The sequence below is a fragment of the Cygnus olor genome, chromosome 9 (genome assembly GCF_009769625.2).
Source record: "Cygnus olor isolate bCygOlo1 chromosome 9, bCygOlo1.pri.v2, whole genome shotgun sequence".
NCBI lineage: Eukaryota > Metazoa > Chordata > Aves > Anseriformes > Anatidae > Cygnus > Cygnus olor.
In genome coordinates this window covers 12,499,404-12,527,162 of record NC_049177.1, presented here as the reverse complement: position 1 = coordinate 12,527,162, position 27,759 = coordinate 12,499,404, and the positions used below count along the sequence as shown (strand labels likewise).

General features: G+C 45.3%; 1 protein-coding gene across 1 annotated transcript; it reads left to right on the top strand.

Annotated features, from left to right (window-relative positions):
• The first annotated feature begins 5,029 nt into the window (after nucleotides 1-5,029).
• KLHL6 (kelch like family member 6) lies at nucleotides 5,030-25,934 on the top strand. Its single transcript, XM_040568090.1, has 7 exons — nucleotides 5,030-5,448; nucleotides 10,099-10,264; nucleotides 15,377-15,826; nucleotides 18,264-18,501; nucleotides 21,895-22,097; nucleotides 23,038-23,251; nucleotides 24,926-25,934. The coding sequence occupies exons 1-7, from the start codon at nucleotides 5,189-5,191 to the stop codon at nucleotides 25,225-25,227; spliced, it is 1,833 nt and encodes a 610-aa protein (XP_040424024.1). The 5' UTR covers nucleotides 5,030-5,188; the 3' UTR covers nucleotides 25,228-25,934.
• The last annotated feature ends 1,825 nt before the right edge of the window (nucleotides 25,935-27,759 follow it).

The window sequence follows — 27,759 nt, the reverse complement described above, 5'->3', positions numbered from 1 at the left end:
TTTTATCAAGCTGTGACACAAGTGCCTGAACACTGTTGCTTCCTTCCAGGGCTGTTTCTTACCTGGGCACTCTGAACACCAGAGCCTGTCTGTAGCAGAAGATGGAGGTGCCCAAGGAATAGAAGATCAAAATGTCACTGAGCACAACAGGCCTCTACTTCTTCTATAATGGGTACAGTCCCTTGTGACCACTTACAGAGAGCAAAGGTGTAATTTACTTAGAGGGAGAATTATTTGCGCATAAATGGCCATTAACTAATAATACAGAGAAGATGCTTTTAAATTCAAATGGGCGGCATAGCAGCCAGCATTAGACAAGTGACCCAAGCATCTTGTTACTTACATAAACTAGAGCAGGAGGGAGTTTGATGCTGATGACAAAACCTCTTTGTGAGTAACGCTGGCAAAATCTTTTCAAGAGCAATTCAGGACTAAGTTAAGAGCAAATGGGATATTTTCCTCTCTTTTAGTGAGAAACTAACTTGAAGAATCACATTTCTTTCCCTGTTTGCATACAACAGGGAATGGAAATAGTTGCTGCTTTTCTGTTTCAAAGACTGAATATCTTGAGAGTGAAAATATGAAGGGCTTTCCTGTTCTCATTAAAAACCTGTAGTAGTGTAAGGTGTTGGGGAAAGAATATCCTTCTTCCATGGAGAAGGAAAAGACTATTGTGAATGGGGAAGTCTGCCAACAGCACTCATCAGCTCCCATAGCACATACCTACTGCATTTCTTATGAGTCTTACCTTCAGCCCCATTCCTAGTCTCCAGTCCTTCCAGTTTCATCTAGGTGCATCTCATCTTGGGCTGTAAGGTCTTAAAATACGGTGTTAAATGATGTCTCAGCTTGTTCTGCCTGCAGCTTTGGGAGTGACCATACTGCACCCCCAGACCGCAGTTCAGCTTCTTCAAACAGAATAAGCACTTTATTTAATAGTAGTCTTCCTCTACCACTCCCTCAAAAGCCTGTGAGAAGGGGATAAAAGATTTCTCAAGCTTTACTGGCCCATCTATACATGAGGGTTAAGGACCTCTATAGCCAATAACACACAGGGGAACAATATGATTAGGACAACAACCAGACTTTGCGTAGTAAGTCCAAATAAACTGGCATTTACTGTTTGGCTCTACTGGGACCTCTCCTCCATGCAAGGTGATAGCACAGTTTGGTGTCACTTATCCGTAACACAATGCCTGTCCTCCACACTGTGCCTAGGAAAACAAAAAATGGAGGCAGTGGTTATTGCAGAAACATCCCAGTGACATAAAATACAAGGATGGTTTGCTAACTTGGAACAACTGCACATGCCCAGAGGCAGGGATATGAGAAGGCTCAAGGAGTGGGTTTTGAAATGGAAGGTGATGCTGGTGCAGAAGAGGGAGTACAACTGTGATCAAAACAAAAATGCCAGCTTGCAGTTTATAGAAAATTAGGTCCACAAATTCTGGATGTATATTTGAAAAAAAAAAATCACATTTATTTCCTCATAGCTAAAATAAGGACATTATTTTAAGGTAGTGAACATTATCCCAATGTACTGGAAATACAAACAAAGAATCTAGCAACTTTCCAGGGTTGACAAGATTATCTCAGGCCTGGGCGATCTTACTTTGCACTGTGCTGGAAAATAGGCCCTGGTTAGATGAACACTGACATGTGCAGTCCTCATCTCTGCTTCCACACACAAGAACCACCTCTGCATTAAGCAGTCAGTATTCCCAATGGCTCTGTGCTCCCCAGAAGGGTTCTGTGCATTGTAGGCTTTTTCTGCGGTATTTATCGGGCAGCACAGTGGAAATGATTACAATGCTGGGACTTCAGATAGGACTCTCCAGCTTCCCAAGACTCCTCTTCTGCCGTTGTTTCCTGCTCATGTTGGAGGCTGGTACCTTTCAACGGGCAACCTCAGATGAAAGAATGCTCCCTCCCACAACAACTAGGAAGTATGCTAAGATCTGAAGATGCAGCTGCCAATATGTTGCCGGGTGGCATTGAGGCAGCTACATGCGGCCTTTTTTCTCTTGGTCCCTCTCAGGCTTGCTAAGTTCATCAAGTCTCTGTACAGGGACTGTGAGAAACAAAACACATAGCAAGAACTGTCAGGAAGCTGCTTCTGTGTTTCTGCCTTTGCTTTAAGAGTGTCTCAGCTCCTTGCTGTTGGTTCATTCGTGGTGAGTGTCCCAGATGTGACTTCTTCTGTCTCTCTTTTTAATCATAGCCCCATGTCGATCCTTACGGAAATGCCCCTTCCCAGGGACTCCCTGAATGTTTCACTTTCCAAGATGGGAACCAGGATTCCTGGCCAGTCTAGGCAGATACACCTGGCACAGTCCAGCTTTACAGTACTGAAATGCCACAGTGATGAGATGCTGCTTTCAGCAGACAGCTGAATTCTGTCTGGTGTTGGCTGCAGGTCAACATTTAAGCAAAAAGCATGATCAATGGGCAACAGAGGATGCAAAGGTAAGAAGATCAGCGCAGGATGCAAAGTAGTCTCTGCGTATAGCTGGTGAAACGTACAAAACCCAGACACATACATACCAGCAGTAATCTGTGATGTTACATAGCTCTGTAAACTTACTATGTGAAAGAAGTCATGAATACATTATCTAGCCAGTAATTCCAACCAGTTTTCTCAAGCTGGTATAGAATCAACGCAGGTCAATTCAATATGTATAAACCAAAGACAATAGACAAACACCTCAAGAACAGACAAACCTTCGGCTCTTACCACATTAAGTGGTTCTTTTAGCTAGCAGGTAATTATTTAATGAAAACAGTAGGAGTGCAGCCAGAACAAGTTTCTAAAGGCCAAAAAGAAGCATGTTTTTGGAAGCTGCTACCAAGAAATAACAACCTGGATTTGCCCCAGGATTAAATAACATGTTGCTGCTGCAGACTTGTGTGATGGAACGGCTTGGGCAAGCAGCTCCCGGATGATGTGTTCTCTTCTACTTGCGAAAACACAACATTCACCTCAGTGCTGCCCTGGTTCTTGTCCAAATACTGAAACAAGCTCCTACGTTTGCAGATTAATCCCTGAGCAAGGGACTCTGTAAACACCAGGCAGCCCTATAAAAACAAACAGAAAAAGGAAGGAGGGGAGGTGCTTGGCAGAAAAAACAACAACAACAGAATTTTAAGGGTTAAAAATAGATCACTTGGTTGGCAACACACAGGAGACAGTCTGCAGATAGTGATCAGTGCTAGTACTAGTCAACACTTGCTTAAAGAACTAAGATCCTTTCCACAGTGCAGTTAATGAGCAGCATGCTGACAATACCACAGCTATCGACCGACCTATTTACTGCAAGGTTTCCGTTCCCAGTACTCACAGTTAACACAATCTTACTGCAACTTTTGCAACTTTTAATGCTTTGCTTAAAGCTTCAGCAACTGGAATCAAGTGATCGCTACTGAATCTCAGCTTTCACTTAAACAGATAAAGAAAATATGAAGTTTCTCACCCGCAGAGAAAGGCCTGATAAGATGAATTCCCTAAGGTCAAAAGTCATGACGATAAACAAAGAGAACCTAACCCAAGACAGGGTTAAAATATTGTGACTTCAAAACCACACCTGTTGTTTCTCAGAGGTCTTGTTCACTGCCTTATTGTATTCCCGGATCAGTATTTGGAGGGAAGATGGGACTAGATTAAAAAAGGAAGCATTCATTACCAGCAGTTAGCACAAAAGGCAGCAGGAACACATTTATATCAGCTGGGAAAGACAAACGCCAAAGCTGTGCACTGACTACACAAAATGAAGAAAAACATATTACAAGGAAATAGGGTAAGGCTGGTGGGAGATTTCTCACTTTCCTTCCTCTTGATCATCCACACACAAGAACTGCCTGAATCCAGCCCTCTCTGACTGCCGCTTTCACCTCCCTCTTCTATGCTGAGCTTCCCCTAACACTGTTAGTTCAGCTATACAAACTGGAAGACAAAAGAGGAAACCAAACATACAATTAAAACCTGAGGACAGTCTAAACCAGGATTCCTAGAAGTAAGTATCACAAAGGCAAGGTCTGTTGGCGCTCAGGCTACCAGGGTTAGAGGTTAGCCCTATATTCCTCTTTGCGGAGGTGATTTTCTAACCCTCCGGTGTGAGAGCTTCCTGAGCCTGCCAAGGGATTTACCCTGTTACTTTCAATAGGCTGTGTGGCTTATTATTTCAGTCAGCTTGTGTTTATGGGTCAGCTTAGCTAGGTGACATCTGATTCAATTCAGTCTTATGTTGAAGGGAAAACTTGAGCCTTGTTCTCGTGGGCTAACCCTGGCGCTACCCTGTGGCAACCCCACAGCCAGGTGCTTGCCCTGCGGTCCCCCGACCACCCACCTTCATCCTGGGGGCTGCAAGTTCGATCTAGATGTGACTCAAGCTGCCTCTAGCAGCAGGATGATGGGGATGAGCACATCCACTGCTCCCTGGGTTCTCTCCTTTAGCTTCCACTGCTACCCAGAACTGGTGGCACGGCACTGGCTGCATGGACCCATGAGAGACATCACTGTGCCTGGTAGTGTGGCCTGAAGACCCTCAGCTGGGAGCTTTTTGATACTGCTCCATGTTCTGGAGAGAGTTACATTGATTTTACTTTAAAGAAAAGTGACCCGATGTTTGTCAGCTAGCATGTCGTATTGGACAGGAACAGCCACCTGGAAGGCTTTCTGACTATGTGACCATATAATTAAACAACAACAACAACAACAACAAAATAAAACAAACAGCTCCATGATTAATTACCACATACCTGGAAAAGAGAAATTTAAAATAATACCCTCTTCCCCTTAGCTGCCCAGGCTGCCAGAAGTGACCTGATAGCCATGTGGTGCACCTATCGCTGCAACCAGCCGGCCTGGATAAGAGTGAAGGGCTGGTTTAAGGGTGGGAAGCAGGCCTTCCCTGTCACTTGTAATCTTCTCACATACAGAGGCATCTTAAGTCCTTTCTAAACATGTTGATACTGCTTGAAATTCACAAAGAAAGAAAGAAAAAAAAAGTCTTTGTTTGTGTTAACAGGATGAGAAAGTGCAAGGCTTCCTGTTATGCGTGTGTGACAGCTACAGATAAGCGGAGAGCTCTGGACAGGAAATCCGCCTAACTTCTGCAGTGTGACTCGTCTGAAGCTCAGTGACTCTTTTTAGATCGAAGCCCCAGCAGAATGCGACGGTGCTGGCCAGAAAATGGGTGACACGCTGGAGAAGAGCTCTGAGGAGCCCGCGCTCGCTTTGGACAATGAGTGTTCGACGAAAATGGGGGACCTGGTGGAAGTCTCGAATGGTGAAAAGGTCAAGTTTGACGATACAGGACTCTCCCTGGTGCTCCAGAACGGCCTGGAGAACCTTCGGCTTGAAAACTCCCTCACAGACGTCATTCTGTGTGTGGACAGCAGGGAATTCTCTTGTCACCGAGTGGTCCTTGCCGCAGCAAGCAATTATTTCAGGTAAGGCACGTTAAGAACCAAACCGAGAAACTTAATTTGTGTCTTACACTTGAACTGTAGATCTCCAAGGAGGGTAAACTGGGCAGTAAGCTCTGCAGCTTTGAGCAAGTCTGTGGTTCCTGATACCTTTTGGCTCTTTTTAAAGTTAAAGACTTAAAAAAGGCAGGTGTGAAGCTGTGGATTTGCTGGGGTTCTGGTACCAGCACCCAACAAGTCTGCTTGAGGCATGTAGAGAAAGGAATGGTTGGCAGACAAGTGGAAAATGGTGTTTTAACCAAATATCTGGAACCATAGTCCCTTATATTATCCTTTTGAGACCCAAGCAAAGAGGGAAATTCGTTCAGATTGTGGGGTATTTTTACTGTGATAGAAGTGGTATTGTGATACTGTGATATCGTTCTGTGGGAAAAATATATATCACATAAAATCGTTGAGGAGGAAAGAGTTGGAATTTTTCACTTTTCCTAATGTTACTGAAAATCAGCTGCAATGGAAAATATCAACTTGAAAGCAATTTTACCATTTCACCCCCTCTTTCTGGTCATCTTGAATTTTGCATTCTTTCACTACTACAGCATATAATTTATCTAAGCAAGAACAAATTTTAAACACACAGAGCAACTTGGTATCAGTTTTAACACAGATTTTCCACTATCGTTTAGACAATCACATTTGCATGGCTGGGATTTTTTTTTAATTTTTTTTTTTTTTTACTGCTGAAGTGGTCAGATGACTGAAGAGCTACAGAGGAAATGTGAAAAAAGAACCTGTGACCACTTGTGACATGAGCAGAAAGCTAATTTTAATGGATTTAGTAAGCTGTGCTGGCACTGCCTGGAAGAACAGTTCTGGTTTTGTCATCTCATAAGAGATGGTATCTGTGAATATATGGAGATAGGTGTTATTTCTGCAGATGGACTATGGAGATAGTGTGAAAACTATGGATATATGTGAAAATATGCAATGAAAAGCAGAGATGCCCACATATGTCTTACCAGCATTGTGTGCAGGAGGGACAGCAGATGCGCAAATTAAAGTAAGAATGACCACAATTTTACTTTGAAAAATAGCAATTGGAAATAAGTCTCTTGGAAAGGTGCTGCAACCAGAAGGGACCTCAACAGTTAAAAACAGCCAAGACAGTTTTCTGCTATCTACTGTCAGTCAATTTTGCATTCAGCCCATGGGATGGGTCATCCCATCTCATTGCACTCGCACATGTGTGCAGGGATTGCCCCCCTGGTTGTTAGGGCTTCCTGGCTTCCTGGGGAGCTAGGATTCCTTATAGCACATTGTCTGCTTGTCTGTCAGTGCCTCTTATATCATAAGTCTTCTGGTAACTTTTGACCAAACTTGGCAAAGGGGCAGAAATCTCAAAACTGTGATTTTCCCCCAGGTCTGATGGAAATCAGCAACGAGGCAAGGTGAGATGCTGGGGCCGGGCCCCCATGGTGCTCAGCTGTGCAACCAGCACTGCGTCTGGGCCAGCCACCACTTGGGTGCTCAGAAGGAGCCAAGGCACACACTGCATTTGCTCAGTCAGACACGGGGAGAGAGGTGGCGAAATGCCTGCGAGCAGAATAATGAGAGAGAATGGAGGACTTGAGGAGGGGAAGCTGAGGTTTCTGTGGAGGGGGAAAGGAGGACAGAAGTCTGTAGGGGACTGAACTTCACTGGTTCTGCTCCTCACAAAGTGGCTTGTTCATTGTGCCATCATTCACCAGTAGCTGCATGGGCTGAAAGAAAGAAACTCTTGAATCACACCGTTCCTGTGAGCACTTACCATGCAATTATATGGCCTCTAAGACCCATGCACAGGAACAAAGCAAAGGGACCCTGTGAGCCATGGGCTGTCCCCTGCAGCAGTGTATTACACAACCCCCTTCCTGACCGTTGGGTGCCGTAACGTAAGCAATCCATAGCAGCTGATATAAGCATGGTTAAACAAAGTTAACAACTTCTACTTCTTCCTTCAGCACTGCTTGAGAGTAGGTAGACTAGTAGTTCTGACATGTCCTGCATCTGTGAACATAAAAGAATTAACTCTCTCACTTCTCCTGTGTGAAGGTACCAAAGCAGAGAAGAGCAGCCCCAGCTGGCCACGGTGGAGCAGGAGTTTTTCCCTCCTGCATCACCCAAGGCAGTGGGAGAACAGGGCTGGGAGAGGTTGGAGCAGTATTTTCCAGAGCATCCTCAATCTCCAGCACAGTTGTTTGAAGTCACTCATAATTTCAAGCACAAGCATTCCAGCATGGGTGGATGCTTAAAATGTGCTTCACAAACTGTAACCCTTAATTTCTTTCATTGAGATTTCTCCCTGTTTTTTGTTAATTTACCCATTTTTAGGCATCTAAATTTGGCCCTGAGCTCCTCACTTCAGATGTGCCTTTCTTAAAATAAACATTGGTTCAAAGGCCTAGCTTAGAATTACACAGGGAACGGGAACCACAGAAAAAGACAACAAAATTGGTAGCCACATCTGAAGGGTTTAGAGCCCTGGAGAAAATAATGACAAACCTCTCTGGGTAAGCACAGGCAAACCCAGAGGATCAGAGGCAGCACATTTGTCCCCAGAAGCATGGTGTCAGGGTCTTCCCCCCCATCGGCTTGCAGGGTGAAGGTGCTCTCAGGCAGTACTGATGGCTATCCCCAGCTGACAGCTACCAAACACTCCAGCTTTGGGGGACAGAAGTGAAAGCTTTGCCTTCCCTCCCCGACAGAGAAGATTAAATACAAGATGGGAGCCACCAGTTTAAGAGATAAAAGGAACAAGAGCAGACAGCACCTGCACCCTCCGACAGCCCATTTCTCGTTCAGACAAAGCTTCTGGTGCCTGTCAGCTCTGTGCAATTGAAGCAGCAGTTTTGTACAAAGCTCCCTTTCTGCACTGAAATCCCATTCCCCTGGTGAAGTGGGCACCAAGTGCTTTTGTCTTCCAATAGACACCTGCCTCCATGCCCCTGACTTACACACAACATTCAACACCACCACAAGTGGGAGAAGCCAAAGAGGAACCCACTCTTGCGCCCACTGAGGTTAAGGAGCATTTCGTCTTCATGCTTTTCAAGCACACGGGCTTCAGGGACAACAGCAACCGGCCATGGATCAGAGCAGTGCACCAAAAATCTCTCGTGAGCTGAGATGAGTGAAAGGAAAATGAGATTTTTGGCTGAACACCTTTTGCAACTAACCTCTCCCCAACTATTCTGCTCAAAAGATAGGTCTCTTTACCAAAATGCAGCCTTATACACTTCGGTATTTCTCTTGCTATAAAATCTCTGCTGAGACAAGGGGTGGGGAGCAATTAGAGCAGAGCAGTTGATACCTCCCATCCATTTGCCAATCACCCTGCCTAACTGCTTTGCAAGAAAACCTGTTAACATTTTGGCTCCTGTAAGGTATGTCAGTCAGACAGCTTGCTTGCTGTAAAACCGGGACCACTTTTCCAAGAAGACCTTTGACCTCTAGACATCTCCTGGGTTGTGGTGTCCTGTCAACATTTTATGTGACTAATAAAGAAGGGCATGCAGTGCAAAGAACACCACTAATTACACTTCAGCTCTGCCTGGTTTTCCCCAATGCAGATACAAGAGGGCTCATGTGCTTCTAATATGTTGAGCCAGGTTCCAAGTGATGTGAAATCTCACCCTGAATGCAGTGAGCAAGACTGGACTGATCGACCTGGTAAATAAAATCAAAAGCATTGCAAGAAACACTTAGAACTATGGATTGAAAATGCAGATGAATATGTGTTTGCCTTGCATCTTCCACAATGCAAAGAGGATTTAAATAGCTCTTAGAGAATCTTATTATATCTCGCATGAAAAATCTGACTAGTGCCAAACTTGTATGTGGCTGTTGCCTTTCAAATGCAGCATTAGCCATCAAAGGAGAGGTGTTACCACCATGCATGAAAACACTGGGCTTTCAGGCTAACACCAGTTCCTATTCATGGTTATCTAGACACTCCTCTGGCCCAGAGGTACTGACTCTGCAGTCCTACCAGAAGCTCCCAAAATTTAGCAGAGGAAAAAGTCAGCCTCTTAATTAAAAGCAAATCACTAAGTCTCCTGGCCTATCCCTGGTATTAATGGGGTCAAAGATAAGTCGGGAACCTTAGAAGTGAGGCTGTCAGACATGCGGATCTGGCCTGGACCTCAGGCTTCAGTCTGAGCAGCAGTCTGCATCTCTGAAGCACTGGGGTGTTGACCTTGCCAGGGTTATAAAATACATGTGCTACAGGTTAATGAAGTGTGGAGAATGCCAGTGGCTTGGAGGCTTGGGCTTAATGAGCTGTGCCTGTACTGGAAATGTGAGGGCATCTGTAAGAGTCCAGTAGGTGAGACATCAGTGTGGGCACATCTGCTCTGCAGCATCAGCCCAGACACAGTGCACTTCTCAGGGCTGCCTTTTGCTGCCATGGAGCTCCAGGTCTGCTGCAAAGTCCAGCTCCATTTGTGTGTGCCTTATCAAATGAGTAAAAAGGTATGAAAACAACAAAAGGATTTTCCTTATTACTTTGCTACAGGGCTAATTGCATAGAATATGAATCAATCAGAGTATTTTGTTTTGAAATCTATACAATCAAATGTTTTCAGAATGCCTCATCCTGTCTGGGCTGCAGTAAAAGACAAATGTCTTTCTTTCCAGGGCCATGTTCTGTAATGATTTAAGAGAGAAATACGAAGAGAAGATTATACTTAAAGGAGTTGATGCAGAAACCATGAATATACTCTTGGACTATACTTACACCAGCAAGATGCTCATCACAAAGCAAAATGTACAGAAAGTTTTGGAAGCCGCCAGCCTCTTTCAGGTACAGAGAATCCCAATGCACTGTTCCAGTCCTGTCACTCTGGCAACACCATGCCATACCCAGTTTCAACACTGCATGCTTCTCCAATTTCATGGCTTCCAGGGGCGTTTGGCTTCATAGGCACCTACACTGTGGTAAAAATAGGCCGTCCCATCCCTGGTCTGGGGTGCACAAACAGGCAGCCAGCTGGGCTCTGCCTTTGGGAGCTGCCCCCATGGGTGCTCGCCAGGCAGCAGGCCAGGGCTGCAGCTCCCCAGGGCCCCGCGAAGGCTGGTCGCTCCCCAGCCCAGCCAAGTCAGTGGAGCAGGAAGCCAGCTTCATCCCTCTCCATCGCCTAGGCTCACCAGATAAAGTCAGCATCCTCCTTTGTAGGATTTGTGATGTAAAGGGTTTTAGTCCTGGCTGGGGACTGGTGGGAAGTCAGACTTGCACAGCCTCACTCAGCCTTTGATCCATGAGGAATTCACGTGTCCTGTAAATCACCTGTGAGGTCTAGCAAATTGCAGTCCATGGTACCAAGCTGCAAATTGCTAACCAATTGCAACCAGCATAACCTGCCAAGTGCCAATGTGTGTATGTGTGTCCGGTCTGTACCTCCAGGAAGGTCAGAACACCCGACTCCATAGTCACCAGGGTTCATTATGCACTTAGGATTCTTGAATCTTACAAACATGGCACGTATTACTCCGAGATGAGCCTGTGGCCTTTGGGGTAAATGACCTGTGGCGCTTGGTGTGGGGAGAGAAGGGAAAGTTATCTCAAGGTGCTCCCTAAACTAGCAAGGAGAAGGTGGTGCAGCTTTAACGTTGCCTGGGGCAGGAGTACAGTAGCTTATTGAAGTTTTCAGCAGCAGACCAATACTGCAAACTGGCAGCACTCAGAGATTGCTTTTGGCTCATTTTCAGGACACTTTCCTATGTTTTTTATTGTTTATTTATTTATTTGTTTATTTTTCTGAACCTTTTTTCCTTAGGATCATTCCTCAGGCTTTTTTATTATTTTTTCTGAAACTATTGAGAGTATACACTTATGTTTTTTCTTCTCTTTTCCCTATTTTTCTTGAAAATTATGACTAAATTTGACTGCCAGAGCTGGTGCTTTAAGAAAACTATCAAACAGTGTAATAGTAATGGTAAAATCATGAGAGTGCCATGAGCAAGAAAAGAAAACTACAAAAACCTGGAAAACTAGGAATGTTTTACTAAAAGCAGTGATTCCAAGCCTTAATGCAACTGTCTTGGATACTGTGATTTATAAGGCCTTAGAGCCTCACATTAAAGAAGGGTGAGGTTTTTGGCTGAAAATGTGTTTTGTGTAAAAAAGATTTAGTAACTATGAGCATTTTGCCAGTTTGTTTCTCCTATTTATGCTGAAGAAAAAAAAAAAAAGAGTCAAATGTTTCATTTCAATATATTATCAGCTAAAAAGATTAATGCTTTGATTTATTGTAATTGGGGGAGAGAGGGGGGGATTTCTTTCCTTTCCACTTAATGATGTGAGAAAACTGATTTCCAAACAGAACTTTTTTATCCAACTAGTAACAATTTTTGGCAGTGCTTCTTCAATCTCCATGACTTGACAGAGAACCAGAAAAGGAGTAACTTGCCCAGCTCTCGAGGTTCCAATAGAGACACTCCACTTTTCTCTAGAAACTATTTTTGCCTGGTTTCCTACAGGAAATAGTTTTACATAATTATGCCTTCTCTTAGTCACTTCTAATAACTTTTAGCCAAATGCAGCCAAAACTGACAGCAGGGAGAGGTGGCAGGCTATGCGGCGGGCAGGAGGGCACGCCGTCAATGTGCTCTGTGCACACACATTTCCTTCTGGGGTAAAGAGGTGAAGGGTTTCAAGCAGGGAGCTGCTGAACAGTTAAGCCTCACCCTGAAGTGACCCCGAGGAATTTTTCCACCTAGAGCACAGTTGCAATGTGAGTTCAGCAGCCACCTCCTCTGCTCCGACTGTCCTGCCACCGCATCTGCACTGGCTGGTGCCGCCCCAGGCGGCGCCCGCTGCCGCACAGAGCAGCAAGCAGCACAGCTCATCCACTCACCTCCAGTGCCAGCATCTCAGCTGCTTCTCTGGGCTGCTATATCTGATGAAATTCCACAACCCTCACACCTGCCTACCTTCCTCCTGGCCCCCTGCGCCTCTCTCCTACCCCGCTGCCTCAGCATGGCATGTGTGAGGCGGGCACCTGAGCTGCTTTGCTGGAAACGAAGAGGTTGTGGGAAGAAAGCAGGCTTCTGCTCCTCCTTGGCAGTTATCTGAGGAGCTCCCTGTAGCCACGTAGCAGTGAACAGTGAGGGTGGTTGTGGCTGGACTGAGGTAGTTACACTGAGCTGCTGCACGGCGCCAGACCAGAAGGCCTGTTTTGCCAGTGAAGGGCTCCTCGGCAGTGCTGGCTCACGGGAGAAAAGGCTCAGAAAGCTGCCAGTCCCCAGAGAGCTGTCCTGCAACGGTCACCGTGTCCCTTCGCTCCCTGCCCTGGGCCCCTGGGGGATGCAGGTGTCAGTTACGAGACGGGGCATGTGGGGACAGAGCAGCTGCAGGGTACAGGATCTGACCCCGGAGCACGCTGCACACAGCAGGATTATGAATATGGGCTTTCAGCCACCACTCCCCTCCCTTTCTGGGGGTCAGAGCATGGGCAGGGCTACTGGCACTGCTTACATTAGATGGGCTGGATCAACACTGGGACAAGCAAGGACTTAAACTGGGAGCACAAGGTTTTATTATTCAGAGAGAAGGCCAAGTGGAGACCAAGCAAGCATATGGGATGTCTCCAGCAAGTAAGAATCTGCATTCAAAAGGGTATTAAAAGAAGGACCCCATTACTGGGGAAACTGTTCTCAGGGAAGAGAACTTTCAAAGAGGCTTTTAAAATGCCCAGGTCGCATGAGGAGGGATACTCATGGGAGAGAAAGATGGAAATGTTGCGTGCCAGAAGCATAAGGAAAGCAAATGAACTGGAGGCTCATTTGCACACCCAGCATGTTCGGGGGAGTTTTGGGGGGAGTTTTGTCTCTACATGGGGAGACAGAGCAGCACGGAGGTGAGGAGCAGCAGCTGGGGGAAGTCCTAGCTTGATACTCTCCTGGTCTCAGGCTAAGCCCCTGACAGGGGCCATTTCTCACACCCACGCCTCGCAGTTCCGCATTCGTCTGGCTGCATGTGCAGCGACCCAGGGCGATCAGAGGTGCCTGCATGGCCGTTAAACCAGCACTGCCTGGGAGAAAACCTCCGGTGTCACCTGATGAGTATTGCTCTGAACAAGCCATGTGTCAGTAATCAGAGCACTGTACCATGGCTGGGCCATATGGTGACAACGTCACACTAGGTCTGTTCCCAGACTTGAGAATGACTTCACGGGTGACCTTGGCAAATCCCACCTATTTTTTTTCTTGCATCTCATTACTGCCAACTTTGAAAGAGCTAATGCTTAACCTTCCTCAGGGCTGTGAACTGCCTGGTGTTGGTAAAATCCTTCCAGGTCCTCAGGGAAATGCACCGGTGGTTTCTCAGCATGAGCCTCTCGCTAGCCCGGAGAATGGCCAACATGAGCATGGCCGGCACCGGGGGGCTGCCCAGCTCTGCTGCGGTCCCATGGCGTGCTGCTGACATGTGTTCAACACAAATGGCAACAACATGTTCTGAGACCATGCGTAGCTTCGTTCATCAGTCAGTTGCATTTCTCTAAACTCTTGACCACATCTAAATGTAAAACAGGAACCAGGTAGTCTGCACCCAGCGTCTGCGATCGCTCAGCTCTGGTAAACAGTCTAAATGTGTCAACACAACGTTGCGGGTCTAGAAGATTCTACCCTAATTACTGAAACAAATCTAAATAGTGCTCAAAAGTGCATTTCCTTTGTTTCACTTCCTCTTTCCCCTTGAATTACTGTTGTGCAACTTTCCTCCGTGGGACAGAATGAGTTGAAATGGTCTGCTTGATGACGCTGGATGGAAAAAGGACCCAAAAGGCATGGCCAGAAATGCACAGCAACAGTCCTGACCCATCTTTCTGGATGTTACTATTTGCACTGCTCACTGACAAAACCAATACAAAATACTGATGTCCTGTCCACATCCGAAACCACAGAGGCAAAGGAAAGCCCAGGACAAAAACTTATAACCTTCCTACACAAAACAGGTTCCCAATCCCCGAATAATCACCAGCAACCCAGCTCACTTCGTAGTTCATGGCAAACGCCCCACTGATGGTCCAGGACCTGCACGTTTGGGACCCTCAGGTGGGGCTGTTGTGCCAAGAAAATTAATGACAATAGTTTCAATGCCCTATAAAACACAAACATGGGAAATTTGATTAAGAAGACTCTGATTAAGAAGACACATCCATGTGTATGTATGTAGAAGGCACATCTATGTTTTTAGAAGGAAAACTAAGATCACTAAAATGTCCAAAGATCTCCCCCACAACACACCTTAGCCAGAAAGCTCTGGCTGTCCAGCAACTCAAAAATTTGCTGGTGTTGAATCTCTTGCTGCCACATCCCCCAGCAGGACAGCATGGCTCTGGGGAGGGCAGCGCTTTGGTCCAAACCTCGCAGACCTCAGCACTCATTTTCCACCACCCTTGCAAGGCCTCAGACACACTCAAAGTTTGGATGGTGGGAGGATGAATGCAGACAGTGTTTGGAGCCACCTGCACTCCAAAACCAGACTCTCTTCAGCTTGATCTGAGCTGTCATTCAAGCTGAAGGAGGGTAAGCACATCTGAAGCCTGAGGGTCTTATCTGTGCTTTGTAACTCCATGGTTGTTACTGCTTTGAGATCTCATGGAGGGAAGAATGGTAGAAATAATTTTACTTTTGTGAAGCAGTTTGAACTCATGACTGTCACAGGTTGTCTGCATCCAGCAAGAAGGAAAAGGAGCAATATGGATGCAGGGGAAAAAAAAAACAGCGGGAAGAGGAAAATTTTATTTCAGACTGCAGATTCTTGGAGACACCTTGTCCTTGGATGACTGGTTTCTTGTCTCTTCCAGCTCCTTGCTGAACTGTGCATGGCTGGTGCAGAGCTCCTAAGCTCTCCTGTGCTGTAGTCGTACAAGTAACTGCTCTGTGCTATGTATGCTTTTTCTGTCCACAGTTCCTTCGCATGGTAGATGCTTGTGCCAGTTTTCTCACCGAAGCCCTTCAGCCAGACAACTGCGTCGGCATCCTGAGGCTGGCTGATGCCCACTCCCTGAGCAGCCTGAAACAACAAGTGCAGAACTACATTATCCAGAATTTCACCCAGGTCCTGCACTACGAGGAGTTCCTGGAGCTCCCAGCCGATGTTCTCTGCAGCACACTGAAGAGTGACGACCTTTATGTCACAGAAGAAGCACAGGTGTTTGAAACCGTAATGAGCTGGGTACGTTACAAGGAGTCGGAAAGGTTTCCTCTCTTGCCCTATGTGCTGGAGAATGTCCGTCTGCCCCTTTTGGACCCCTGGTATTTTGTAGAGACTGTTGAAGCTGATCAACTCATTAGACAGTGTCCAGACGTCTTTCCTTTGCTCCAGGAAGCAAGAATGTACCATCTGTCAGGCAATGAGGTGAGTAAAAAAGGAAGGTATTTGCTGCTCCTTTTAAATGCCTCATGCTTCTGCACAAAAATCCCATGGGAAGGAAGCACTACTATGAGGCAGAAAAAGAGGTATTCACACTGACCTTTCACTAATTGGTACTACTGAGAAGTCAAGGTTGGCCTCACCAGTTATCCTGACAATTTAGAAAGCATGGAAGCTTTTGGTAGCTTGTTTTAGTATCAAAGCATACAGCTTCCTGTTTGTGAACATCTGAGCTCAAACCTTCACACACAGACTTGAGGAGCTGAACAAAAACCCCAGATGACTTCCCTAGTGAAAACGCAAAGCAAATTGTACTGCTCCTCACACCTCACCACCTTAGCTAATATTTCAATCCCGAGAAAGGAAAAATAATTTCCACACTAAACTCTGTCACAAGTTGCAATGACCCTTCCACATCTGAGTACAGAACATCTCCATCTATTACGCATGGTCAGAAACCTTTCAGAAGGAGGGGGAAGAAGATGGTCTCGCCACAGAGGAGAGTTGTGTCCATCTTCTTCACTTCACAGCTCTCCACATTCAAAGAGACAGGCTTGTCCTGACATCCAGTCGAGTCCTGTCCTGCCTGCTCAAGTTAGGCTGTGGTAAATCTCCAGTTCCTCAACTGCCCATCCTCTCTGGAAAGTTAGGTATCAGCCATATCTCCTGGACCAAAATGTGGGGTAGAGGGGAGAGCAACCAGAGGTTGGATTTCATAACTGGAGCAAAGGCATGTGAGCGTGTGAGGAAATGTGTGTGCCTCCCCAGTCAGAGAGCCAGAAGAAGGTAGGAGGCCTCAGGCAAGGTGTTGTGGATCCATCGATAGCAGTGGATGTGAGCCACTGGAGGGGAAGGGCAAGGGTGACCTGGGTGCTGGTGGCTGGGTTAGACGGTTCCCAGCCACGCAGGGCAAGGCCGGCTGCCCTGGCGGGAACTCCCCGAGAAGGCATTGCCCCACACGCATGCAGACTGGGGCCTGCTCTTCAGTGCCAGCGGTGCTTCAGGTCGGTGCGGGACAGATAAAAGAAGTGTTGCTCAGGGCTGAACACTCATTACACTCACCTTCAAAGGGGCAGCCGCAGTCCTGCCAGCTATCCCGCCTGAGGCTAACGCCGGGAAATGGTGACAGATGGCTTAAAAAGAGAATTATGAAAGCCAGAAAGGTATGAGATGTCTAAAAAAACTTGCCTAATGATTTGTTAAGCATAGGGAGAAGGAAAGGTCTATGTCTGTGTAAATAATCTTTTTAAATACAGATACATCATGCCATTTTATAGAAACATACGACAAGTAGTTTAAAACTGTAAGCAAGCTGCTTTTTGCCACAGCATTTAACCTGGGGTTCATGGTCTGCTTCTCTAGGGCATGCACAAGGGAACAATTGCAACTTGATTCTCACCAGGTGTAGGATTTCTGCAGAGCTCTCCCAGCAGGTTGGCAGATGCCCTGTTACATGGCAGAAGCAGAGGAACACCTTTATGTGTTCCCCTTACCTTTGAGACCACATTTCTTCCATTATGAATTACTGAGGGGTATGAAGACAATTATTCCTTTTCTCCTTCAGCACAGAGCTGGCATACCTTGGGACACAGTAACACACTCATCTGCACTTGTCTGCAAGTATTTCCTCCAAGCAGAGCAGAAGTTTCCAAGCACCCCCTGCATTCTTTGCTCCTGGTGAACATCTACCCAGGAGGTGACTTTTTCCAGGATCTCTGAGACAAAGATCTGGTTCGATGGAGTGAGCCAACGGGCAGTAAATTACAACTAACCACGTTTCAGAGTCTGGTGCTGGTTTTAAGTAAATCTTCAATTTTGGCTTACAATTAAAGCTTATAAACAAAGAAACAAATTTTTAAAAATACGTTAGAGAATTACTATTGCTTTGACACTTTAACATATGTCTTCAGCACAAATAATGAGTGTTTAATTTCTAACATTTCTAGTTTAATTGCTAGCACTCCCTGCAGTCTTGCTCTCTCCAGGCTCCCCAAGGCAGGCACAAACCCTGTGGCCCTCCTCCTACCTTGCCCTCGCTCTGCCAGCCCCAAGGAAACCTCTCCTCATCAGCTACTCACACGCACGCAGCCTTGTCACTCCTGTTCTCACTGTAATGGCTCTCGGTGCCACGCCGGGAGCTCCCAGGAGGGTGCTGGGATCTGAAAGGAGCCTTGCAGGTAATCAAAAATGACCAAGTCTAGTGCTGGAGAAATCCTGAAAGCAACTTCTACTGCAATGCTTCTAGGATGTTTTCTAGGCTTTCAGCTTAGAGACCATCTGATAACTGGTTCGTCTGATTGTAAGCCAGTTATGATTTGCAAAATAGGTAATCAAAAAATAGGTCAGCAGACCTTTCTGTAATCGTAGGTGTAAGTGCCCTGTGTACTCACTCTGTCTTGCTTGCATTTTTGCTTGCATTTAGATTATTACAGAGAGAACCAAGCCCAGGATGCACGAGTTCCAGTCTGAGGTGTTTATGATCATAGGGGGCTGTACTAAAGATGAGAAATTTGTAGCAGAAGTGACTTGCCTGGATCCGTTGAGGCGAAGCCGCCTGGAAGTAGCCAAATTACCAATCACAGAGCAGGAGACGGAGAATGAGAATAAAAAATGGGTGGAGTTTGCATGCATTACGCTAAAAAATGAAGTCTACATATCGGGTAAGGAACAAGACCTGGGGAGTGGATGAGGGGTGCACACGGTTCTCACAATCAGTTCCAGCTTTTATTGAGAGCATGCTTGAGGCTGCTTTAGAGGAATTAAGCACTACAGGTATTCCTAGCGCTTTGGCTTTCAGCAGGCTCCAGAAAAGTGCCAGATGACACTGCCTGACCCTGGCAAGAGTTTTAGCATAGGATTCCTTTTCAAACAATACTCACCTATATGCAGGGCTACTTGTGTGCAGCACCCTAAACACCCAGTGACCATGGCCACAGAAAGGCCCCCGAGACCTGTTTACCAAACATCAAATGAAGAATGCTTGCTCCAGCATCTTCTTATAAGAAGTCCACTAGCAGCTCTGCATGCGTAGAAATAATCTGCCAGAATCTGACTCACTCTGCAAGAATCGGTCCAGAATTTGCAGGGAACTGTCACCACTGCTTGGCTGCTACCTGAAAACTGCACTTTTGGGAGCACTTCTGCAGCGCATCGTCCAGGACTCTTGAAGTGCCCACCTGCTAAAGGCACTATTAGAAACCCAGTGGTCCAGACACACAGCATGGGTCCATTTACAGGCCCTCATCCTGAGAGCTTCAGAAGGTGTGTTTACCTTCCCACACAGCTGCAGTCGAGCGCCATGTAAGAGGCTGATCTTGGAGCTACAGAGTTTTTACTTTGATGATCAGAAAGGTTAAACTCAAGCTTGTTAATCATTACAGTTTCACAGCTAGTTTTGATGGTCTGTCAAAAACAAGTTTGGTGCTCTTGATCTGCTTTCCAGAGGAAAATAAAAAAAAAGACAGCAAGCTTGTTTAATTATTGTCACATTACAGACCACGATACAGAGCAGTGCCTCCATGGGTAGGAAACCTTTTCCTGCAAAATCATCCACCAAATGCTATTCTTGCTTAAAACAGGAAAGTAGAAAGGATGTGTGAATTCAGAGGAGGGACGGCTAAAGTACGAATGCTTTGTTTAAGTATGATTTGCCTTCATTCAAATACTTTCCATTGCTTTTTCTCTTTTGGAAATCCAGATTTTTATTACTTCATTCCAATTTAAAGTTTATTAAATTTTTATCCTGAGATGAGAATTAGATTATTCCTTCCCTAGTTACAAATAAAGGAGTTTTTTTCTTTCAGCCAGCCACAGGGAGTTTCTTCTTACTTTGGTGGCAGACCCTCTATTAAAGGTTAGCTCTGGAGAGGAACCTAAGTCAAACACCCTGACTAGGGAACATCCCTCACACCTTCACACCCTTGAGTGCTGAGGTCTCTTTTCCATTTGCCTTTAATCTCTTACCCTTTCCTCTTTCTCAAGGTCGCAAGCTTTTTGCTTTCTCTTATTCCTGTCATCTTTTCCAGTGACTCTTCGCTTTTCCTTTATGTTCTATCCAGGCTACCTCCAGGCCAGGCTAACACATCCCCCGTTGCGGTGAGTATCAGCTGGCTTTCCTCCTGCTGCCAGTCCCACAGGTCCTCTGTCTTCCTTCTCTGCATTGCCTCATGTCTTTCACTCCCTCCCTCTCTCCCTCCATTCCCTCTTGCTTTTATTATACCTGCTTTTCACCCTTTCCACTCAAATAAAGGGTGGGCCAAAGTCCTCAGCAGTATCCCTCCAGCTAAACCAAATTATTCACAGTTCATTCTCTTTTAAACATCTGCCTCCTTCCACTCTGCTTGCTTTCTTCTAGCTCCTGTGGCTTGGTTCTTTTCTAACTTGACTTGCATCTTTCCTAACATGATCTCCCCTCCCACAAGTTCATTTCCCTCTGTATATTGTTTGGAGTCTCCCCTGCTCTTTTAGCTTCTGAACAATAGGAAAGTCCTTTGCACAATGCGTTACTACTTTTAGATCACTATTTCCCCAAGCAGTTTAAATGGTTTGACTAGATGGATAGAAACATGTGAAGTGTAACTAAAAATGCCAGGTATTGTCCTCACCATTCTGTTACTTTCACTAATGTAGCTACATTTTTTTTCCTGAAATTAGAAAGAACTGTGGTCTAGAGAAAGAACAGAAACAAAATAAATCTCCAGTTCTCTCAAAAATCTCTCCCTGCTCCCTGGTGTACAGCAAATTCTTCCCCCTGGTCCAGCTCAGGCTCCTGCCAGAGCTTTCAGCCTGTGCAGGGAAGCACAAACTCGTGTAAATGGAGGATTTCAAGGGAGGGGGGTAAGGGGAACACCTGCAGCCTCTCAGCCTTATTGTACGCATGAATGCTGCATTCAGGCCCTTCAGCCACTTGAGCTATTTGAGTGCAAATAAAATTCGACACATACATGTGAAAAATACTTAGACAAAAGCATTACAAACGGCTCTTTCTAGCATGCTAATTATCTCCTATTCAATCTGCTATTTGGCCCAGAGATGAGCCCATCACTTTTCAGTGATCTGGCTGCTGTACAGAATACCAATGAAGGCAGACACTTTCTCAATGGAATATGAATTCTCTTTTCAGTATATTCATCAGTGAAGCAAATGTTTAATCTGATGATAGAGCAAGCTACTCATCTGTGCACGGGGTTTCAGGCTTAACTAGTTCTGTTTGTATTCCAATTACATCTAAAATGATATGTAAACAAAAGTACTGGTTAAAACATTACTCTCTGCTTTAGAATGAGAAAGATTTACTTGCAAGTCAGCTTTAGGGTGAATTTACAGGGTCCAATTCTGATCTTCAGTGTATAAGTATGAAGTTAACCCATGTCAGCAGAGAAAGAGACCAGAAGGAGAGGTATGAAAATGAGATTCCAGACATATGGCCCCAGGCTGACTAGGAAAACTTCTAACACTCATGCAGGACTACTAGGGACTAGGGGTTCAGGCAGGTCTTCTCCATTTACCATATAAAGCGCTAGCCTGGCTGAGTAGATCTGCCCTGCACAAACTGGCAATTCCCCAGAGCAGGCCTGCCTTCAAGGGATTTGGCACTCCCGACTGCAGCAGTTGCCACTATCTCATTTAAAGCACGTTTGCTTATTTGTCAGCTCTCAGCATCCTGCAGAGCCCCTGCAGTGCACAAAGATCTCCTGCATATTACCATGCCCTGTGCGGTTGGCATTTCACTCGGTGTTAAAATGGAAGTGCCAAAGTGGCAAAGAAAAGGTTGTGGTGCGCTGAAGTGAGGAACAGTGATTTTTATTTCCTGAGTATTTGCTGCAGAAATTGTTTGGAGTTTCCTTCACTAGCAAATAAACCATAAATGCAGAAATTTTCTCCTTGTATAACAGGGCCAGGCCATTGGTGTAGGAAACTTAAGAAGCTAACAGTCAGGACCAATGATTTCTTTATGAGCAAGCCTTATTAAAATTTAAACATATTGAAGATTTTGAGGAAATACAAGCTATGGTATGATATTTACATGTGTCATGGTGTCATGTACACTGCAGGTGGCAAAGAAACACAGCATGATGTCTGGAAATACAACGCCTCCATCAACAAATGGATACAAATCGAGTATCTGAATATTGGGCGGTGGAGGCACAAAATGGCTGTGTTGGGTGGCAAAGTGTATGCCATTGGAGGGTTTGATGGCCTGCAGAGAATCAACAGCATGGAAGCATACGATCCATTTCATAACTGCTGGTCAGAGGTAAGATACTGCATCATACAACTTCTGACTTATTTGGAACATCTGAATCAGAAAACGTTGAGGTACTGAAACATAAAAATGAAGAAGACAGACCTAGTACAGTTCTTTTAACATACTTCTGGTTGGTGAACACCCTAACCATTTTCTCTCTAGAAATGCATATCCTTCCGAAACCAGAAATCACAGGATTACCTGCCAAATTGTGAGACACCTAATGCCTAACTTTACTTTTCTTAGTTGGCTTTTAAAGCTGGCACTCCATAAAGCACCAAGTAAGAACACAGTGTATATGAACCACAGCACAGGCTGCAAACTATCCCTCTGATATATAAGATACAAAATCAACCTGTGCATTATATATGCCATGGATTGCACATTTGTGTTGAAAGTGCAGGTTTCAAGGTAAAGAGGATGGAGAAAAAATAGTTCTAACTACTTCAAACGCTCAGAGTATTAGACAGCCAATAATCCATGAAATTAGTGAGATTAGGCATCATAAGAGAAGATAAATCCTAGTTTTCAGATGATGCAACGCACTGCAGAGAAACCTAACAATCGGAGCTGCAAGCAGAAAGATCAAAGATCACTATGAACAAGTTTCTTGGGTTTTCTTTTTGTTTGTTTTTGATGTACATAAGTATGTAAAGGAGATCTGGGGCATTTCTGACATTTCCTAGCTTTTGAATTGCTGACAATGTAATTTTAATAACAGCTTTTGAACTCCGCATATTTTTATTAAGGGATTTATGGTCTTAAAAAAAAAAAAAGAAAAAAGAAAGAAATACTTCTCCCTTATTCTTAAATATATATTATTCTCTGTACCCTACTGATCACCTTAAAAGGATGTGTGACTTAAAATTCAGCAGGCTGCCACCCTATAGGTGTCAGTTTCACAACCTGAAATCAAAACAGCCACTAATCATTTTTTATGGTCACACAGGCTGCTCCCCTCATGGTCAACGTAAGCTCCTTTGCAGCAGCGAGCTACAAGAAGAAGCTCTATGTGATCGGAGGAGGACCCAACGGGAAGCTGGCGACAGACAAGACTCAGTGCTATGACCCTGCAAACAACACGTGGAGCCTGAAAGCTCCCATGCCAGTAGAAGCCAAATGCATCAATGCTGCAAGTTTCCGTGATCACATTTATGTTGTGGGTAGGTGGAGCATTAATGTTCTGTCTTGTCCAGACACACCAGGGCTTGTTTCTGTGTGTTGGCTTTACCCACAAACTCTATGGAGTGTAATCAAATGGTCAGATGACCTCCCACTAAGCCTACCAAGGATGGGAATCTGGTACATTTACAAACAGTAGTGAGGAGTCACCAAGTCAAACCCCCTGACAGCGTGGTAGCTATCTTGGAAAGCTGGAGATTGCTCAGAGACAACTTAAAGCTGTCCAAAGGTGGGTGTGTAGTGTCAAGGGCATGAGCTTGTGGCTGTGTTGTGTCTCCCTCTCCTCCCCAGGAGCATTACACAGCCCAATGCACATGGGATTTATGCAGGGAAATGAGTACTAGGAGCACTTCTTGGGAGCAGAGCCACTGACGCCCACCTCTTGACTAGATCATGGCCGGGGCTAACTCTGTCAGCTACCAGAACTGGAAGCAAAGACAGAATAACAGGAGTTTAATAGTGGTGAGCTGTACTGTGGAGGGAGGAAGGAGCCTGTACACATCTCCAGATGATGCCTGCCAAAAGGAAGAGGACCATTTGTTTCAAAAACCTGAGAAAAAAAACCTGAGAAAAAAAAAACATTTGTTTCAAAAACCTGAAAAGTTCCCTTTCCCTCTCTCAGCCTTGGTGCAGAAAGTTTCTCCCTTACAGTATCATCAATACGGTGCTGAGGGCTGGCATAGAGCCAGAGAATCACCAAATAGTAAGTGGTGTGCTGAAGGCAGATCTATAGTGTGCATGTGTGTCACAGTGGCTGGACCATCTCTCCAGTACTGGACTATTATTGTCCAAAGCAACTTTTAGTACAATGCAACAGATAAATGCTTAATTTGGCAACAGCTAGGATCTCAGGCTTTGTAGCAACTCATCAATAATACCATGGCTTCTAGGTTTCCTTGGCCCTATTCAATACAGGTGATGTAGAAAACACACCCAGTCTTTGCAAATTTCAGAATAGGAACCATTTAGCTGTTTGTACTCTCAGGAGGAAATAAATTTCCAGAGATTTTCTTGGGTACTGAGGCACTGACTTTTTTTTTCAAAAGAAAAGGACCTTGTAAAATTGGGAAAGGGGTACAAAACGTTTCAAGAATGACTGCAGATTTGGAAAACATGGAGAAAATGAAGGTCACTCTCTGTTTAGCTTATCCATAAGAAGTTTACAAGCTCAGTTTAACAAACCCCTAAAAGAGGAAGGGGCTTCTGAAAACAGTCAGATTCAGGCCAAAGGTAGTTTAATGGGAAGGTGGACACTGACTTTAGAGGAGTCAGTGCAGAAATCACATATCCATTTCTAATCATGACAGCTTACCACACACAGTCCCTCATGATCTGAGCTCTTTTAGACAAGTTTGTATTTTTCTGAAGTCGTGTTCTTAGCTGAAACAGCAGATATGACAAAGGTCCATTGCTGGGTGCACTGTGATCCTGCTGCATGTTCTGACCTTAAATTCCACAGCCTTGTGAACAATAAGTGACCTTCTGTGGATCTGGCTGTCAAAACAATAAAGTATCCTGTGACCTTGTTTTTTCTTAGCTTTGGGTTGTAAATCATTCTTACAAATGTCAGGAATGGAGCCTTGCTGAAGTGGGTTGTTTAGCTAAAATCTCTTACAGGAATGGCTGGCGCAAACTGATATCCATTTCCTCTCCAGGTGGGGCGATGAAAGCACTCTACTCGTACAGCCCCCAGGAAGATACGTGGTGCCTCGTGACTCAGTTCACCCATGAGAGAGCCAGTTGTGGGATTTCTCCTTGCAACAACAAGCTGTTTATCACCGGGGGCCGAGATGAAAAGAACGAAGTTATTGCAACAGTGCTGTGCTGGGACCCTGAAACTCAGAAGCTGACTGAAGAGTGTGTCCTGCCTCGGGGGGTGTCTCATCACGGGAGTGTTACCCTCAGGAAGTCTTACACACACATCCGTAGGATTGTGCCCGGGGCAGTTTCTGTCTGACCGCAGGAAAACTGCACAGAAACCCAATACCTCAGTGCCCCCATGGCACAGACTGCAATGATGATGTTTTTTAGCTGTAGGTAGCAATGGATGGCAATACAGCCGCTAGGGTCGTCTGGGGAATATCTGTATATATGCTCAGCCCTTGCGTTTCCTCTGTACAGTACATCCTTAAATTATCTTAATTCCTTCCCTCCAGAAAAAAGAAAGGGACCAGCTGTAGTTTACTCCTGCCAATAAAGTACCTCCCATCAGGCAAAGAAATGTGATATGTAGGTGGGAAGTTTACTTCCCCGCTATATCTGCCCTGAGACATGCTTGAACTGGCTCAGCTTGGCCCTGAAGTTTATTCAACTATTTATTGTGACTAGTTGGATTTGCAGCACCTACTAGTGAAACAGAGAAGATGCTTTTTGGAATGAAAGATTTGTAACTTTGGTAAAACTCAATGTTGTTTCCTCCAAAGCTGTGCTTTTTCTTAGTGATTGGCACATCAGCTTAAGTTAAAACTGTTTTGTTTGTTTGTTCACTTGAAGACACTTCATTAGGTTTTCAGTTCTGAGTGATGAAAAAAAATCCATCTCAATTTGCAAGCCTTGCTGTCAATCCCAGGAAAGAGACAATGCAGGCTGCAAACATAAATGAACGCTAACCTTGTTCCACTGAACATTCGTTGTCGCTGTTTTCTAATAAAGCAGACCAAAACCTAGCTTCCCCTTTGTTCCGTTCTGGTGTGGTTTACTCTTCTGCCTGAAAGGCTTTCTCCTGTCGCTAGTGAGGTACACAAGTGGAGAAGCAGTGTCCCCGGGCTGCTCACATCTCTGCCTGCGTCCCCGCTGGGTGGCAGTGCTCTCCAAGGCTTTTCCTCGTGGGTTTTGACTTCCTGGAATGCAAATGGACAGAACAGTCTGCTGGAAAGAAAAACAGTTCCAGGTACTGTGCCCAGTCTTATCCCTGGGACCATCACATGCTGTACCAGAAGGGGCTAGGAGGGCTGGAGTCTCAAGCCTCAGCATCTGGGTCAGTTGCAGAGAAAGAAAAATAAACACTGAAGAGGTCATGCCTGGGACACTCTGGGACACTTCTGGCCAAAGGCTGGGAACATATTCTCATCCCTCCTCCCCTGCCTAGCTGCTGGAAAGAGCCAACCCACCAGTAAATCAAAACTAGAGAACACTGCACAAAACAAATTTGTTCAAGCAGAGAGCACCAACTCCTTCCAGCTTCCCTCCCTCTCTGCAATGTCTCATTTTGCCTTATACAGTATTAAAAATAATCTCTCTCTCTCATGTTGGTCTGAGATAAAAATGTGTCTTCCTGAATTTCAGCACACTAGTTCCAGAGTGCTCGGTGGTACCATGGGGCCCCCGACCACACCGATGAGTCTGTCACAACTCTGCGGGGCTGTGCAGGACAGGCACAGACTGTGGGGCAGGTGCGTGCCCCTCAGGGGGGCTCCACTGTATCCTTCCCCCATAAAACCCGCTAGAAATCCGGTCTCTTCAATTTACCCCATTCCTCGAAACTCAGTTCTGTAATTCCAGCTCATCCCCACATTTTTGTATTTTAAATCTTCCTATAGACCTTCAATCTTCAGCTATTTTTAACTTATTTATTTTCCTTTATGCCCTTGTTCTGCAAGGTGCAGCACTTCTCGTGCTCCCACACTGGTCCAGACTGATCCTGCTCTGCTTTTCACAGGGTGTGAAGAAATGCCCTCTAAAAAAAACTATTTATTTTCAACAGGTTTTCATGAACAAGGCACCAGTTTTGACCTGGCTAGCATTACTGGCAGGTGTGCAGGGACAGAGAAAGCGGGTGGGTAGGGGAGTCTCCCCTTCCTCCTTGCAGATCTGCACTTGCCTCCCTTCACCTGGTGCCAAAACTAATGATAGCTGCCGTCAAAGCTGACCAGTTCCTTCTACTGGGAATCATCCTGAAAACCAGTAGCCCTCAGGAGCTGCTTACTGATTTTCTCCCTGCAACATCAGCAGCCATTTTTTTTTTCTTGAGAAAAATAATCCACTGTGTTGGAAAAAGTTGTCCTAATAAACTTCAGCACACAAAATCCGTAGCTCTGCTTAGCAGACACAGAAAACAGCTTCGTCTGATCTGTGCTGGCTCCCCAGAGAAACCTGCAGAGCTTGGACAAGCACTTGCAAGACCATCCTTCGCTGACAGCCATCAGACCACAGAACCATAGCTTGGCTCCTTTTCCTCTCCTAGCTCCTGATATTCCCCCAGAAATTTGGATGTTTTATTAGCAGTTCATGAAGAGTTGGTCTTATTTGCCTTTCAGATTGGTACCTTCTGTCCATATTGTACCTTTCTGATTTATGTTGCAATCGGAAGGACTAGAAGCATACTGAAAAACAAAAACACTCAGCATCTGTGGTTTCATGAAGACACCAAAAATCATCATGAGGCTTGTGAAAAAACGGCAACAACTCGCAGTGCTGTGCCCTCAGCTACCAGCAGCGAGGTGAGGGTGGAGACTGCACACAGCAGAGACCAAGTTTCAAGGAAACTTGT

What these genes read in the sequence shown, in the direction of transcription:
- KLHL6 (XM_040568090.1), top strand. Translation starts at nt 5,189, where the DNA reads ATGGGTGACACGCTGGAGAAGAGCTCTGAGGAGCCCGCGCTCGCTTTG. An exon ending in ACCATCTGTCAGGCAATGAG is followed by an intron (nt 15,827 to 18,263) that starts GTGAGTAAAAAA and finishes GCTTGCATTTAG; the next exon opens with ATTATTACAGAGAGAACCAA. An exon ending in AAATGAAGTCTACATATCGG is followed by an intron (nt 18,502 to 21,894) that starts GTAAGGAACAAG and finishes TGTACACTGCAG; the next exon opens with GTGGCAAAGAAACACAGCAT.